Source organism: Camelus bactrianus, chromosome 22 (assembly GCF_048773025.1).
Source record: "Camelus bactrianus isolate YW-2024 breed Bactrian camel chromosome 22, ASM4877302v1, whole genome shotgun sequence".
Taxonomy (NCBI): Eukaryota; Metazoa; Chordata; class Mammalia; order Artiodactyla; family Camelidae; genus Camelus; species Camelus bactrianus.
The window spans coordinates 24,133,704-24,148,676 of NC_133560.1; the positions used below are offsets into that span (position 1 = coordinate 24,133,704).

Sequence of the window (14,973 nt, forward strand, 5' to 3'; positions counted from 1 at the left end):
GCAATCATCACCATCCATCTTCAGAATGTTTTCATCATCCCAAACAGAAACTGTACCTATTAAGCAAAAACTCTTATTCCCCATGTCCCTGCCCCTCCAACCACTCTATGAATTTGACTACTCTAGGGGCCTCATATAAGTGGAATCATATAATCTATGTCCTTTTCTGACTGCCTTATTTCACTCAGCATAATGTCTTTCAAGTTCATCCATGCTGTAGCATGAGTCAGAATTTCCTTCTTTTTTAAAGTGGAAATCCTTTTTAAAAAATAATGTTTAATTTCTGCATAACGATCAAACATTTCAAGATACAAAAAATTAAATTAAAAGGCATAAAGTAAATATTTACAGTAGAATTTAAAATAAAATTTCCACATAAATATCTCCAATAATAGTTACAAATTTAAATGTTTTAAACAGAAATATAAACATTTAAACGTTAAAGTTTTAAATAATTATTCAAAATTAAAATGTTAATAAAGATATTAAAATCAAACCTAAAAGCATAAAATGTTATGAACAATACTTAAACAAATGTTTAAATATTTAAATACTTTACCGTTTTAAACAGATTTAGAATATTTAAATTAAAATATAAATACGTACGACAAAAAAATTGAAATGCTACGTGAAGGTTTTAAATAAATTTTTAAATTATTGTTTAAATTTCAAACACTTAAATTTTAAACTAAAAACTAAATGCTATTTTTAAAATACAAATTAAAGAGACGATTTTAATAAATTAACTGGTACAATAAATTTAAAATTATACGTGAAGACGTGTAAAAACTACACTACGCCGCGCCTTCTCCCTGCCTGGCACTGAGGCAGCCGGGAAGCCCCTCGCGGGCCCAGGCCCCCAGCAGCCCTCACGCGCAGGCAGCGCCTTGGCCAGCCCGGCCAGCCCGCGAGGACCCCGCACGGCCAAGATGGCTGCGCCCGTGCGGCAAGCGCGCGGCCTGCTCAGGCTGGCGTCGACCTTGGGCCCCGGCTCCCGCAACTACCGGGCGCCGCCGCCTCCGCGCCGCTCGCCGGGACCCTGCTGGCCGGACCCGGATGACCCGCTGACCCCGCGCTGGCAGCTGGGGCCACGCCATGCGGCTAAGCAGTTCGCGCGGCATGGCGCCGCCTCCGGGGTGGCCGCCGGTTCTCTGTGGCCGTCGCGGGAGCAGCTGCGTGAGCTGGAGGCTGAGGAGCGCGAATGGTACCCGAGCCTGGCGGCCATGCAGGAGTCGCTGCGGGTGCAGCAGCTGGCCGAGGAGGAGAAGCGTCAAGCCAGGTGCGTGCGTGCGGTCGAGCAGGCGCGGGGCTGCAGGCCTTGGGTGGATTGTGCCCCAACAGTGCTTACTTGATCCGCCGCTTATCGCGGGGTTTCCGTGCAGTATTTATGTTCCTGCTCACCGACATGCAAAACAAGACTTATGAATAACGGTTCATTTAGTCATTAATCAACAAATCTTTACCGAATGCCTGCTGTGTGCAAGACCTTGTCTCGGGTGCTGAGGACACAGCAGGGAACAAAGATTATTTCATATGGCAACTGAGAGCCATTAGGTAAATAAATTGGGTGGTGAGTGCACGCCCAAAGGCACCTTTGGTTTGGTAGGCCTCAGGCCGCTCTGCGAACTTGATGTTTAAATGTTTAAGCAGACCCCTGAATGGCCAGACATAACCATGGGAAGATCTTAGGGAGAGTATTCCTGGTTGAGGGAGCAGCTGGTGCAAAGGCCCTGAGGTATAGGAACGTGCTTTAAGGAACAGCCTGGACATCAGTGTGGCTGGGGAAGAGTTGGGGGTAATGGGGCATGGAGTCAAGGGCAAAGGTAGGACTTGGAGGCAGGTCTGAAGGATTTAGACTTGAGGGAAGAATGACGGCAAGACCAGGGACATGGACATGCCACCACTTACTGGAGGGAGGGGCAGCCAAAGTTAGGCAGGTGTGATCCTGGTGTTTGTTCCTGTCCTCACAACAGCTCTAAGAGGAACACTCTTTATAGATGAGGAGACTCATCCTGGGAGGAAGTCACTTGTCCAGTCACCCAGGCAGTGAACAGTGGAGCTAGGATGTGACCCCTGTCTCTCATAAAGCCAGTTTTCCCAGCTGGATAACCATAACATGGGGCTTTAGTTCTTTCAGCTTCATGTTTCTAATCCTTAAAATGGGACTGTGCCTGGCACCTAAAAACTCGTAAGATTGAAGGGAAAGGTCCAACCCATTTCTTGCCTTGACTCTTGCACCTAGAACTGGGCCTGGCATACAGTGGGTGCTCAGTGACATCTGTAGGATGGAGTGAGCTGTGGGAATGGCCCCACATAATATGCAGCACTTGAATGGCTCAGCAGACAGCTTAGGGAGATGTTGGGTTGACTTGGGGTCTACTCCTTGGGGTTACTGGGGTTTGGCTTTCTTGTGCTCAAGGTCACACACAAGTTAGTTTCTCTCTCCTACCTCTTTCTTCACTTGTCAAGGACTTTTCTTGACAGTTTTAATGGCCACTGTTAAGTTTTTCAACTTGGAGAGGCAGGATGTGGGCAAAGGCTTGGGATGGGATGTGGATGAGGGCTGCTCTGGCTGGGAGTGGCTGCCCTCACTGACTACCCTTCTACCCCTGCAGGGAGCAGCTCATTGAAGAGCGCATGGCCAAGATGCCACAGATGATTGAGAACTGGCGGCGGCAGCAGCAGGAGCGTAGGGAGAAGGAGCAAGCAGACAAGGAGCGGCGGGCCCGGCTGCAGGCTGAGGCCCAGGAGCGCCTGGGATACCACGTGGACCCACGGAGTGCCCGCTTCCAGGAGCTGCTGCAGGACTTGGAGAAGCAGCACCGCAAGCGCCTCAAGGAGGAGAAACAAAGGAAGAAGAAGGAGGCACGAGCTGCTGCAATGGCCGCTGCTGTAGCCGAGGACCCAGCAGCCTCTGCAACACCCAGCTCTTGAGCTGTGTTCTTTCCCAGTAAAACCTGCTGCTTGATAGCCCCACCCTCAGAGAGCTGTGTCCTCTCATTATGTCCCTCCCTGGGCACCCTGGTTCTTTGCCCAACACCTGGAGCCAGGGAATCCCCCACCCTTCCCTGGCTCTGCTCACTCAGGGACACTAGGCCAGGCCGACTAACTCCGGGGCTTGGGGGGAGAGAAAGGGGGATGCAATGGGGAAATAATGGAGGAGCAGATGGCAGTGTAGAAGAAGGCTTCTGTTTACCAACATTAATCTCCAGTAATTAGCCAATTACCAGGGGGGAAGTGTAGCCAAAACAGACTGTGGTGATGATGGTGGGGGGCAGGGAGAAGCAGCCCTTCCAAGGCTGAGCCAGGGCTGGGGCCCACTGCCTGGGAATGAGACAGCTTGGGGGGAGGGGGTGGAAACACTGGACGCCACAATTTGCAGAAGCTGACAGAGCCCTCTGTCCCTTTGTGGCATGCCTGCATCTCCTGGGCCCAACCAGCCCCCAGACCCAGACAAGCTGAAGTGGGAAGCCCCAGCAGGCACAAACCACAGGACTGGCTTTTGAAACTTTATTCACTTCAAAACCTTTATCAGAGACACGGTTCTGTTCTGGGGTGGGGGGTGGCCTTGACCTCCAGAGCAACTCTGATGTTTCCCCCTCCCCAGGTGGGACAAACCAGGCTTCCTCCTCCCCAGCAAAGGGATGCAGGATGGAGGCCAAAGCCAGACCAGGGAGGGGAATCTTGGGCCTCTGAGTGCTCACCCCAGATGGAAAGATTTGGGCCACTCCAATGGAGGATCAAAGTTTACAGCTCCAGCTTCCCCTCGCCCTGGAAGAGGGTGGGGGGAGGTCTCAGGGGCTCTTTGGGGGATGGGGAAGCAAGCAGCCGCCTCTCCATCTGGCTGCAGGAAGCTGGGACAGAGGCCAAGAGGGGCCCATCTGTCACCTCCAGTCCTGCCAGCTCCTTGGAGCAGGCTGGGCTGGGGCGGGGGAAAGGGGGGACAGCTGTCTGGCCCAGGTCTTCTCAGGCCAAGACAGGAATAGGGGCCACTTTAGGAGGGGGAAATTGGGGTGGGTTTTTTTTTTTAGGTTTTTGATTTTTTTTTCCACTTCTTAAATAAACGTGAATATATATATATACTTTTTCTTTTATAAAACTTTTGTAGAAGGAGGGGTCGATGGGCGGCCTGGCCTCCTGGCATCACTCGTCATCAAAGTTCTGACTCAGGAGGAAGTTGGCAGCCAAGTTCTCATTTTTTTCACAAGCGAAGTAGGCCTGGATCACCAGGCTCTCTGGGAAGCCCAGGGCCTTCAACTGTGGGAAGATGGGCAGGTATGAGCAGGAGGTGGGGACCCTGCCCACCCATGAGGTCACCCCGCAGCCAGGCCTCTTACCCTCTCTATAGCTTCTTTTTCCTGCGGTGTCACCTGGATGTAGTTCATCTGCGGAGCCTCTTCGCCTATTGCACCCACCTCACCCTCCACATCTGAGATGTCTGCCAGCTCCCCAGGGGGCTCATTCAACATCTGGATGAACTGCTCCTGATGCCGGCTGATTTGCTGTGAAGACGGGTGAAGGGATGCTGACCCACAGCCCTTGTCCTCCCTTCCCTAGGTCCCAATCACAGCCCTTGCTTTCTCATTCACCCAGCAGATATTTAGAGAGTGTCTATTCTGGCCAAACAGCAACAAAAATTGGGGGGTAGAAGCCTGAACCAGGAGAGACAGGCCTTCACAGAGGACCTAGAGGACCCTGTCACACCCTAGGGCCACTGCCCCTCTGCTCAGGAACCTGCAAGGGCAGGATGGAGCCCTACTGAGCACAGTGGTCCTGGGTGCTGCCATGCAACCCTAAAGACAAAGATGAAGCCGACAGCTAAAATGCAGAGCTGAGTCAGAGCAAAGGACCCAGAGGCTGGATGCAAACACACACTCCACCAGTTGCCAGGCTGCTCCAAGCCTCTGGCATCTTCCTCCAGAGATGGTGATGATGGTACCACCCACACCTTGCAACGTGGTTGGGAGCGTTACACAAAACCACGTAGGTCATTAGGTCGCAGGGAGGCTGTCTTCCAGTCTTGCTTTCCAAGCGTAGAGACTCCTACCTACCATGCTGGGCCAGGCTCACTCTCTAGGGCTATGGTACCCACTGGGGAGGGCAGGGGGTACCGTACTGACTCACTCTGTGCCCAGGGCAGTACCTGTAAAAGCTGGGGGTTCTCCTGGCCCAGTTGCTGGAGCAGAGCAGGCAGCAGCGCCGGGTTCTGCTGAATCACCTGCCGCATGTTCTGGAACTGGGGCTGATCCCGCAGGAATTCCAGGGGGTTCTCTCCTGCTGGCAGAAGGAAGGTGTGTGGTCAGACACCAACCTGGGCTTCCTGAAGTATGGGGGAGATGAGTCAGATGCCTTTACAGCAGACACGCTACCTGCACACCTCCCAATCCACTCACCTGCTTCTGTGGCCGGCTGCTCAGACGCTTGGCTTTCCTGGACAGAACCGTGTTCTGGCTCGGGGCTCCCAGGAATTCCCTGTCAGGAGTCCTATTTAGCTCAAAGCACAGACTGCCCATGGCCTCCCTCCTGCATACTCAGCCCTGGTAGGAGACAAGTGAGACCTCCATTCTGCCCTCCACAGGCCCACCCCACTGCTCAAGTCCAGGCTCCCACAGGAAGTCCTTCCTGGCCAGAACCATAACCCAAAGTCTCTGAGAGGGAGGTTTTGACCACCCAGCAGGGCACTGAAGCCCACATGCTCCCTTGAGGACTCCCCAGGAGGCAGCGGCCCCACCTCACCGTGAGCAGATACTCCACGGCTCGGTGGGGGTTGTTGTAGCTGGCTCTCAGGGCGGCCACGACCCGCTCCCGCTCATAGCCCATAGACATGATCTCCGTCAGCATCGTCTCATACTCAGAGCCAGTCACTGTGGAGGGAGCAGCAAGAGCTGGGTACCAAGGAGAGGGAAGGGCAGCTCCCAAGCCCTCCCACACCCACATGAGGCCCAGCTGATGGCTGGGGCACCCAGTCATTTCTGCTCTGGGGACCACCCACCCACCTAGCGTGGAGGCCGCGTCTTCCTCTCGCCCGCTGCTACCTGAAGAGGGAACAGAGCTGCAAATTCAAGAGAGAGAAATCGGACCCTGGCTTCTGGTGGCTGGCCCTCCCCCAGGTGTGTGGAACCACAAATGTGGGTGCTGAAATGTGCTGGGAAGACAGGGCCCAAGCTGGGGCTGCTGTTCCCCACCTTACCCTGACACAGACTCTGGGGACGTCGTGGGGACTGATTCCTCCGATGGGCTCTTGTCCTCTCTGGTGGTAGGTGGGGGATGAGACATGCCTGAGGCAGGGGCTGATGGGAAGGATGTGGAAGACTCCAGGGCAGCAGTGGGTGAGGCCTCTGGGGGTACTGAGGTGCCTGGGCTAGTTTTGGCCTGTGAAAGCCAGAAAAATGGAGCAAGCATCAGTATTTCTATCTAGCCCCAACATCCCACTGCAGCTCAGCCCCACCCCGTTCATGGCTAATCTCTCTTGGGCAAACAGGCTCTTTGCCAGCTCCCCAGCTAATCCACCCACCCAGTGTCCCAACCAGCACTCTTCACCCACCTTGGTCACCATGACAACCACAAAGTTCTTCTCATCGATGCGATATTCCCTGATGGGAACATCATCACTCAGGATCTTGCCAGCATAGATGAGTTTCTGTCCAGCCACGGGGAAGGCATCTCGACCCTTCTCAGCTTCTATTTTCTCCTTTAGCACTTTCACCTGAAGGGAGGGGTACACAGTCATTGCAAACCCCAAGATTCTCTCTTCCCTTCTAGTTTTGTTGGGGGGGTGACAGCAAGACCTGAAGGCTGAGGGGCTAAGCTTCAAAATCAAGCATAGGCCGTTCCACCATTCAACAAATATTCACTGAATACTTGTATGGGCCAGGGATAGTTTTAAGCATTGAAGACTTAGCAGAAAATAAAACAATACTAAGTCCCTGTTTTCATGGACATGACACTAATTCGGAAGAAGAAAAAGCAAATATGTATTTCAGATGGTGTAAACATGATGTTAAAAAAGAAAGAAAAAAATAGAATTACAGAACAAAAAGGAGATACAAGGGTTCCTCACTTCAAGCTGCCAACAGTGGCTTTTACTGAGAGAATCCTAAGTTGACAGTCCTATTGTAAATGTACATGTGTCACCAGCTTAAAGCCTTATAACTGGGTGAAATAGTTATCATTAGCATCAATTCATATTTGAGAAGAGAGGAACAGAGAGGTCAACTAACTTGCCCAAAGTCAAACAACTGGGCTGGTCAAAAAATCTGAGCATGTTTCTTTTTCTACAAAAGTGAACCTCAGTGTCTCCCTCATGGGGGAAGTTGTGCAGAAAGTACCAAAAACATATGTTTGATAGGTCCTAAGTAGTCTCTTTTCAGCTAAAAACACAGCATCATGTTTAGACTGTGAACTCTCACTTGAGATAAATCCAAATTGAATTCCAGCTCTGCTATTCTTTCCTGTTTGGGACTGTAGCAAACTTTTCTTTTTTTCGTAGCAAACTTCTTTAACCCCTAAGTTTCCACATCTGTAAAATGGGGAGACTCAGAGTCTCCGAATGACAAGCTTACTTTGCAGATTTAGTTAAGATAGCACTAACGCTCAGCGACTGGTGAAGAACAAACACAGACCACTGAAACTCAAGCCGTTTTATTATCATTATCATCGTCGTTGCTGTCATCACTCAGCATATCCTGGTCACTACTCCCAGATTCAGCCACCAACGTCCTGAGGAGACGCCTACAAAGCTGGCAACTCAGAGGACCCGTCCCAGAGAAAGCGGCCCGGCAAGGAATCTGAGCCTGTGGCTCCCGCGCCCCGCGAGGACGCTGACATTGGAGCCGGGGCCTGGCGGGCGCCCCGGGGGTGGGGCCTCGCCCGGAGACTGACCCAAGAGCACTGCCTGAGCCACCAGGGGCTGGGCCGGGAACCATCGGGGTTGGGGGTGGTCCGGGGAAGTCGGGCAGATTGAGGGAATGGGCAAGGCCCGGCCCCCCGCTGTCTTCCCCGTCTCTCCCATTGGGATGTCGGCCTCCCCGCCCCCACCCCAACCCCAGCACCCGTCGCTCCCGCTCCCGGGCTCCGGCCTGGCTCGCACCGTCTCATCAGGCTCCATGCGGATCTTGAAGGTCTGCTGCTGCAACGTTTTGAGTGTGATGGTGACGGCCATGGTGGGGCCCGAGCGACACGGCGGCCCCCGGATCCTCACACAACATGCAACTCACGCCGCCGCCATCTTAGCGCCCAGCCGCGCCGCACGCAGACCGCTTCCGGGGCAGGCGGTGCGCGCGCCGACCACCGGAGCACGTGACCTGCGCGCGCCCCCCTTGTCCTTCGTGAGCGTGCGCAATTGTGGCCTCGAGCGAGGCATGCGCAGACTTAACTTTGCCCCTTGGCCGGGAGGTGGCTTCTCACTCCGCAAGCACAACCATCACGTGGCTTCCTGCGAGTGACGCCATGCCCGTCAGCGGTGACGTCATGCGGCCACAAAATGGCTCCGATGTCCCCAGTTTCGCGCCCGTAAGTTTCATTTATTTGCTGACGTTGAGCAAAATTTTCATGTACATGTATCGATACTTGTATTTCTTCCATAAAAATCTTGTGTTCATTTTTTTTGCTCGTTCCAATTGGGGCTTATTCTGGTCTGCCCACCCTGACAGGAAGCCTGTCAAGCCCTGAAAAACCTATAAAGGATACTTGAAAGTTACCAACAATTAAAAATACAAATCCCACACACTAAACATGTTTGGCTGTGGAAGCAGGGACACAAGGCCATCTTGTGGCCCCATTCATTCGTGAGGCAAGAGCTGGATTTTTTGAATGAATCTGCAGTTCTAATTCCTAGGTCTCCCATCTCTCTGCAGCTCCTTTCCTGACCATTTGAAGTATTTAAGGAAGATGTAACTTTCTAGTCTTCCCTACATTGAATACAAAATTCCCTCCTTAAACTTTCGCTAGATACATCAATCCTGGAGGCTTCCCAGAAGGCTGGGGCTGGGCCACAGGCCACAGGAAGGAAGCGTGAAGTCCTATCCAAAGAACAAGAATTGAAAGGTTGGTTAGCCAAAGCAGAAGAGGGTGCTGTGGCTGACTGGATGGCGATGGGCTTACCTTCCAGTTAGTGGGTGGACTTCCCCATCCTCCAAAGTCCTCAACTGACCATGAACTTGCCTCCAAACCTGTTCTCACCATTCCCATCCAAGTAGGACTCCAGGCAGTTACCTGTCACCTCTCGTGCATTACCCAATTCTAACTTGGTCCTGCTGCTTCTCCCTTCACTGCACACCATAAGCTTCCAGAATAGGCCAGGCTTCATTGATTCTTACCTCTCCTGCAGCAAGGCACATCAGTTTCCAACTACCTACTGGACTTAAGTGGCAGCCTCATGAAACCCAATAGAGGTGGAGCCAGACCCTCTGCATTTCTGCACCTTCCCTTGAGGCCACCTTTTTCCCTTCCAAAGGTTCAAATCCCAACTTGGCCAACGAAGAACACAGGCATGCTAAATAAAATCTCTAAACCTACTTCCTTGACTATTAAAAAAAAATCTTTTGGCTAGTACTAAGATGTTTAAAACTCTCCAATAGCTCTATGTAATCTTGTTCCTTAGTAGGTAAAAGAGGTACATATATACTAAAGCGGTTCAGTATAAAACAGTCAGTATGAGATAGTGGCTAAGGTGTGGGCTCATATCCCTGTCCCACCTCTTAAAGTCTGGACCTCAGTCTCCTCATCAAACTGGTACTAAAACCAACTCACCAGTTTTATGCAAGGACTCAAAAGAGTTAATACATGGAGTCTCTGTAACAGTACTTTTAAGTTACTCTTTCCCACTCATTTGGGATTCTAGGGGTAAACAAGGGCCCCTGTAACCTTATGGGACATTCAGCCAACACTTTAGTGGCTGAAAAATGAGCCTCACTTAAGTCACCTCCCACAAAAGGAGACACAGGAGGAAGACACAAAACTTAATTTAATAGAAATTTTGTTTGTAGTTCTTACATTCTCAGTATGAGCCGAGCTAGAACCCGCTGCCCCACTCAGAAGTGGCCCATTTCTGGGGGCGGGGAAGAAAGCGGGGGTGGGTCAGAGCCCAGGTCCTAAGAGCCCCATTCTTCCTCAGTGCTGAAAGGCTGGGGATACCACCCTCTTCCCCTACACCCCTCTGGGATCCAGGGAAGATGAAAAGATGGAATCTTGGGCCTGGGGCTTCTCCTCCACACCATATCCCAATCTACCCTGAGTCCCCAAGTTGGAGGGGAACTAAGGGATCTGAGGAGAGCAAGGGACAGGTGAAAATGTCAAATTAAGAAAGATGAAGGCCAGGGATGAGGGCTGAAGGAGAATCAGAGACAAAACACCAGTTAAAAAAAAAGGGGGGGATGGTGGGGGGGACAAAACCAATATCCACCCCTAATCAGAACCCGCCTGGAAAAAAAAAAAAGTTCTCCAGTCTCATAGAGACATTATTTGGCGCGGCCTGCTCTGCAGCAGGAGCGCTCAGGCCTCAGTCCAACCCTGGAGGTGGTGGTGTGGCCCCTACAGCTCATCCTTGGCCTGGCCAGCGGCAGCATCTTCTTCCTCGTCCTCCTCCTTGTCATCCTCGTCCTCCTCGTCCTCCTCCTTGTCATCCTCGTCCTCCTTGTCTGCCTCCTCCTCCTCCTTGCGCTTCTTGTCCTCCTCCTCCTCCTTTAGCCTCTGCTCTTCATCCTGCTTGTCCTTCATTTGCTTTTCTGCTGCCTGTGTGCAAACCACACACCTCAGGGCCTGGACTCCCCTGCCAGCCCTGCCCACTCACCAGCCCAGGACTGGACCCTGCTCCCACCTTTGTCATGCCCCATGTCTCGTTGCCGAACTCCTCAGCATAGGCCTCATCGTTGGTGATGAGGAAGTTGTCAAAGATGGTGCCAGACTTGACCTGGATAGGGCCAGGGTGGGGGAGGGTGGAAGAGTGGTCAGAGGGGGATACCTGTTGGCCTTGGCAAGGGCTCCTGCCCATGTTCCCATAACCACTACACAATGCTGCATCTAATGCTGAGGTAAAAAACAGCCTGCCTGGGTTCAAACCCCAACTCTGCCATTTCCTGCCTATGCAATCTTAGGCTGGTGACTTCACTTCTCTGCACCTCAGTTTCTTCATCTGTAAAATGGGGTCTGACTCCCTTCTTCAGATATTTTCCCAGTACCTACTATGTGCCAGGCACCATTCGAGGTGCAGAAAGTACAGCACTGAACAGAACAAAAATTCAGTCCCTAGATGGGTAGGGAGTTATAGCTCATTGGTACAGCATTCAATCCCCAGTGCCTCTGTTAAGGGGGACAAAAAAATTTGGTGCCTGTGAACCTAATTTTCTAATGGGGTTATCTAATTACTGTCTAGGTTGTTGGGAGCAGTTAAATGAAGTTGGTTCCCATACAGACACTTAAAAAAGTACCAGGCACACAGTAAGTACAATTTCAATGTGGGTGCCGTAAGAACTCCATACAGATCAGGAATTTCTTCAAAAAAAAAAAAAGGCACCATTTTGGAGTCAGATCTCTCTTGTCCCTTTCCTCTTGGGTTGACCCCGAGCACTTGAGGTCCCTTAGGGCACCTCCTCTTCCCTGTGTCTCACCTGCCAGAGATCCAGGCCCAGCACAGCGAAGTTTTCATAGGCGTAGATGTTGCTATCAGGGGAGTACTCAGGGTTGTCGATCTCTGGGTGGATCCAAGTGCCCTTGTAATCCGGGTTGTCAATCTGCCGGGGCTTCCACTCACCCTGCAAAAGGGAACTGGTGGGTGAGCGGAGGGGAGTGCATTCTCCACTGTACACCATCCTGCTCAGAGCCCCAGGCTCACCTTGTACTCTGGGTTCTGAATCACTGGTGGTTCCCACTCTCCGTCCATCTCTTCATCCCAGTCCTCAGGCTTCTTAGCATCAGGGTCAGGAATGTGCTCAGGCTTGTCCCAATCCTGAAGATACACAAGGAGATCAGAGTTGGCCCAGTCTCCTCCGCACCCTTCATAGGGGGTAGCCCCTGCCCACAAACCAACCTCAGGTTTGGAGTCTGTAGGGTCATCGATCTTGGCTCGCTCGTCCCAGTCTTCAGGCTTTGCAGCATCGGGATCCTTTATCTTCTTGGGTGGCAAGAAGTCCCAATCATCCTCCAAGGAGCCTGACTCCACCTGGCTATTATCAATCTTCACCTCATAGGTATTATCGGGCCGCACAATCAGCGTGTACAGGTGTGTGAATTCATCATCCTGAAGAGAGTGGAAGTTGAGCGGCCCCGCCCACCAGACCGGTCTCTGAACCTCCCCAGACAGCCATTTGTCACCACCCCCAGGCACACCTTGCAACGGATATCCTTGTTGATTAGCACGTTCTTGCCCTTGTAGTTGAAAATGACATGAACCTTCTTGGTGCCAGGGCCACAGATGTCCGGGCCTAGGTGAGGAGCAGGTCCAATCAGAGCTGGAGGCTACCTACCATTATAGGCCCCCCAGTCCCTCTAAAAAAAGAAAACTTAGTTCTTAAAATTCAGGTCTGTAAAGCTCAAAAAAGAGATGATCTTGGCTCTAAGGTACTGTAGGTAGACATTTAAAAAAAGAAAAAAATCAGTGCTCTGGAATTCACATTATCTTCACTTGTAGAATTGGGCAACGCCTACATAAAATCGTAGAAATTACCAATCTTCAACCAATGATAAAATGCAGTAAGTTGCTGCCAACTTCAACTATTCCCTCAGCTTCCCCTCCAAAGAAAAGTCAACCCTATTTAAGTGTTTTCTGTGCCCTGAAGACCCCCTTTCAAAGGCTGTGAAGAAATTACGGGGTTTCAGATTCCCTCTAACTAATCAGAAGTCAGCACCAGGGTGGGGCCCCCTCACCAAACATTATGTTGTATTCGGAGTCTCCGTGCATGTCTGTCTGGTCCAAACCATCTGGAAATAGCTTCACATAGCCGCCCCCACAGTCGATGTTCTGCTCGTGTTTCACGGTGAACTGCACCACCAGCGTCTGACCCTTATTGCTGAAGGGCTCGAATCTGGCCGACAGTGCGTAAAACCGGGCATCCTGGCTTGTCTGCAGCCCTAGCAAGGGATGGTAGTAAGGTCAGGGCTCGGCCACAATCCCCGGGGCACCCTAAGGATGAGAGATATAGACGACTCCCGCTTCCTCCACCTGCCCTGCTCCTAGAGATACCCAAACTGTGTGGTGGCTAGGGCTTCCTCCAGGAAGTCCTCCTGGATCTGAGCACCCAACCCTGAGCTCTTACCTTTATCTTTCTCCTGGTCACCGTAGAACTTGCCGGAACTGAGAACGAATTTTCCAAAATCCGGTTTGTGTTTGGATTCAATCCAGCGATCGGTCCACCCGTCTAAAGGATGAAAGGGGCAGGTCAGCGTCGCCGTGTTGATTATCCCCTATCAAACGTCTACCAGGAGCCACAAACAGGTAGGAGCAAGAAAGGAGATTCGCCCCCCACCTCGACTGCCCCCGCCCCAACCTCTAATTTGACACCTCCGTAGGCTTAAACATCCTCGGGTGAACCCTAATTCCCGCCGCGGAAGGCCACTTCGCCCTACACGCTCCCCAGGGACGCAGAGGGAAGGATCGCCTGCAGCTCTAGTCCCTGAAGGGCCACCGTGTTGGCCCGCTGAGCAGTAATTACAGGCGACACGCAGATATGGAATGGGGGGCCAGCCGCGTCGTTAGAACGGCCTCGAGGCGGGACTAGGCGTTACCTCCGTCCAGAAACTGCTCCTTGAAGTAAACCGTGGGTTCAACGGCGGCCAGGCTGATAAGGCCGAGCAGCAGCGGCACCGGTAGCAGCATGGCGGGCCGAGGAGGCGGCGGCTGGCAAGCCCTTTAAGTCACTCCTACAGCAGCTGCTCTGCAATAGGGACGGACGCTGCTGCCGGCCGCGCGCTTTTATACCCGACCGCCTCTCAAACCAACCTGGTCCGGCCTCTTGGCCCGCCTCCCCCACCTTAACATTGGTCTGTGCACATAGCCGTGCCTTTCCATTGGACCTTTGTCGGCTCAGCATGTTAGACTGTGCCTCGGAACGCTGGGTTCCCAGATGGCCGATTTCTATTGGCCGCAACACTGGCCAATGAAGGTCGACCACGCGTTGTGGGGGACGCCCACCGGTGGAGTGGGGGCCTGGAGCGCCTCAGGCTAGGTCATGTGACCAGACCTCGGCCCAACCCCGCCCTTGCCCGCGCGCCTCGCTAGCGATCTGGCGGTTTAAAGAACCCGCGCGAGAGCAGGTGCTACAGTGCAGAACTGCGGATCTGCTCCAGCCTCTACTCCGCTTATCCCCTCTACCAGGACGGGTAGGCAAGGTTTTCGTAGCCTTTTTCTACCCTGAATTTGGGGAACTCCTCCCACTCCGACTCTCCCCACCCACCTCCCCGCCTAGAATGGAGCAGATAGCATCCAGCCCTGGAGATTAATTTCAGCCCAGCACCAGAGCCATGCAAGCCTGCTGGGAGAGTGCCGCCTCTCCTCCGTGCGGCCCCTACTGCCTTGGCAGCCTGTCAGACTGCTGCTGTGTGACCTGGGGCAAGTCACTTAGCCACTCTGAAGTCAGGGAAGTTACTGAAAAGCCAGAAGGAGCGACCCTGGCCAGCTGCTGCCTGGCAGAGATGCTGTTAAAGCTTTGAGAAATGTCCTGGGACAAGGAAAATGAAGCCCAGACGGCTCGAAGTTGTGGCTATAGGTTGTTTGTTCCCCTTGTTAAAGCCGCTCTTTCACCCCCCCCCCCCCGCCTCCTCGGCCTGTAAATGAAAGTGGTCGCTGTCTTGTGGTCTCCCACAAACGGCCTGCTTTTGCAATTAAACGGCTGAGGATGAGAGGGCAGGGGGTTCCGTTGGGGAGGAAAAAAAAAGGGACAGATGGTCGGGAAGATAAGGTTCAAGGGAGATGGGCAGGACCCTTAAGCCTAGAGCCTTCTTCTGAAGCCAAAGGCACATGACTGACAGTGACTGACACCA

The 14,973-nt window shown here is 52.5% G+C and overlaps 3 protein-coding genes across 4 annotated transcripts; 1 reads left to right on the forward strand and 2 right to left on the reverse strand.

Annotated features, from left to right (window-relative positions):
• The first annotated feature begins 888 nt into the window (after positions 1-888).
• On the forward strand, positions 889-2,982 carry GADD45GIP1 (GADD45G interacting protein 1). Its single transcript, XM_010954179.3, has 2 exons — positions 889-1,279; positions 2,616-2,982. The coding sequence occupies exons 1-2, from the start codon at positions 930-932 to the stop codon at positions 2,932-2,934; spliced, it is 669 nt and encodes a 222-aa protein (XP_010952481.3). The 5' UTR covers positions 889-929; the 3' UTR covers positions 2,935-2,982.
• Positions 2,983-3,496: 514 nt separating this feature from the next.
• On the reverse strand, positions 3,497-8,370 carry RAD23A (RAD23 homolog A, nucleotide excision repair protein). 2 transcript variants are annotated; one of them, XM_045516118.2, is made up of 9 exons: positions 8,090-8,370; positions 6,545-6,706; positions 6,191-6,372; positions 5,997-6,052; positions 5,737-5,864; positions 5,394-5,472; positions 5,144-5,277; positions 4,338-4,502; positions 3,497-4,257 (listed from the first exon to the last, which is right to left on the reverse strand). In XM_045516118.2, the coding sequence occupies exons 1-9, from the start codon at positions 8,159-8,161 to the stop codon at positions 4,144-4,146; spliced, it is 1,092 nt and encodes a 363-aa protein (XP_045372074.1). In that variant the 5' UTR covers positions 8,162-8,370; the 3' UTR covers positions 3,497-4,143. The 2 variants fall into 2 exon arrangements, with proteins under 2 accessions (XP_045372074.1, XP_010952482.1); XM_010954180.3 differs by having other exon boundaries at positions 5,144-5,274; positions 8,090-8,359.
• Positions 8,371-9,946: 1,576 nt separating this feature from the next.
• Positions 9,947-13,889, reverse strand: CALR (calreticulin). Its single transcript, XM_010954181.3, has 9 exons — positions 13,720-13,889; positions 13,251-13,352; positions 12,862-13,065; positions 12,325-12,419; positions 12,026-12,235; positions 11,831-11,944; positions 11,607-11,750; positions 10,817-10,909; positions 9,947-10,731 (listed from the first exon to the last, which is right to left on the reverse strand). The coding sequence occupies exons 1-9, from the start codon at positions 13,808-13,810 to the stop codon at positions 10,531-10,533; spliced, it is 1,254 nt and encodes a 417-aa protein (XP_010952483.1). The 5' UTR covers positions 13,811-13,889; the 3' UTR covers positions 9,947-10,530.
• Between the last annotated feature and the right edge of the window lie 1,084 nt (positions 13,890-14,973).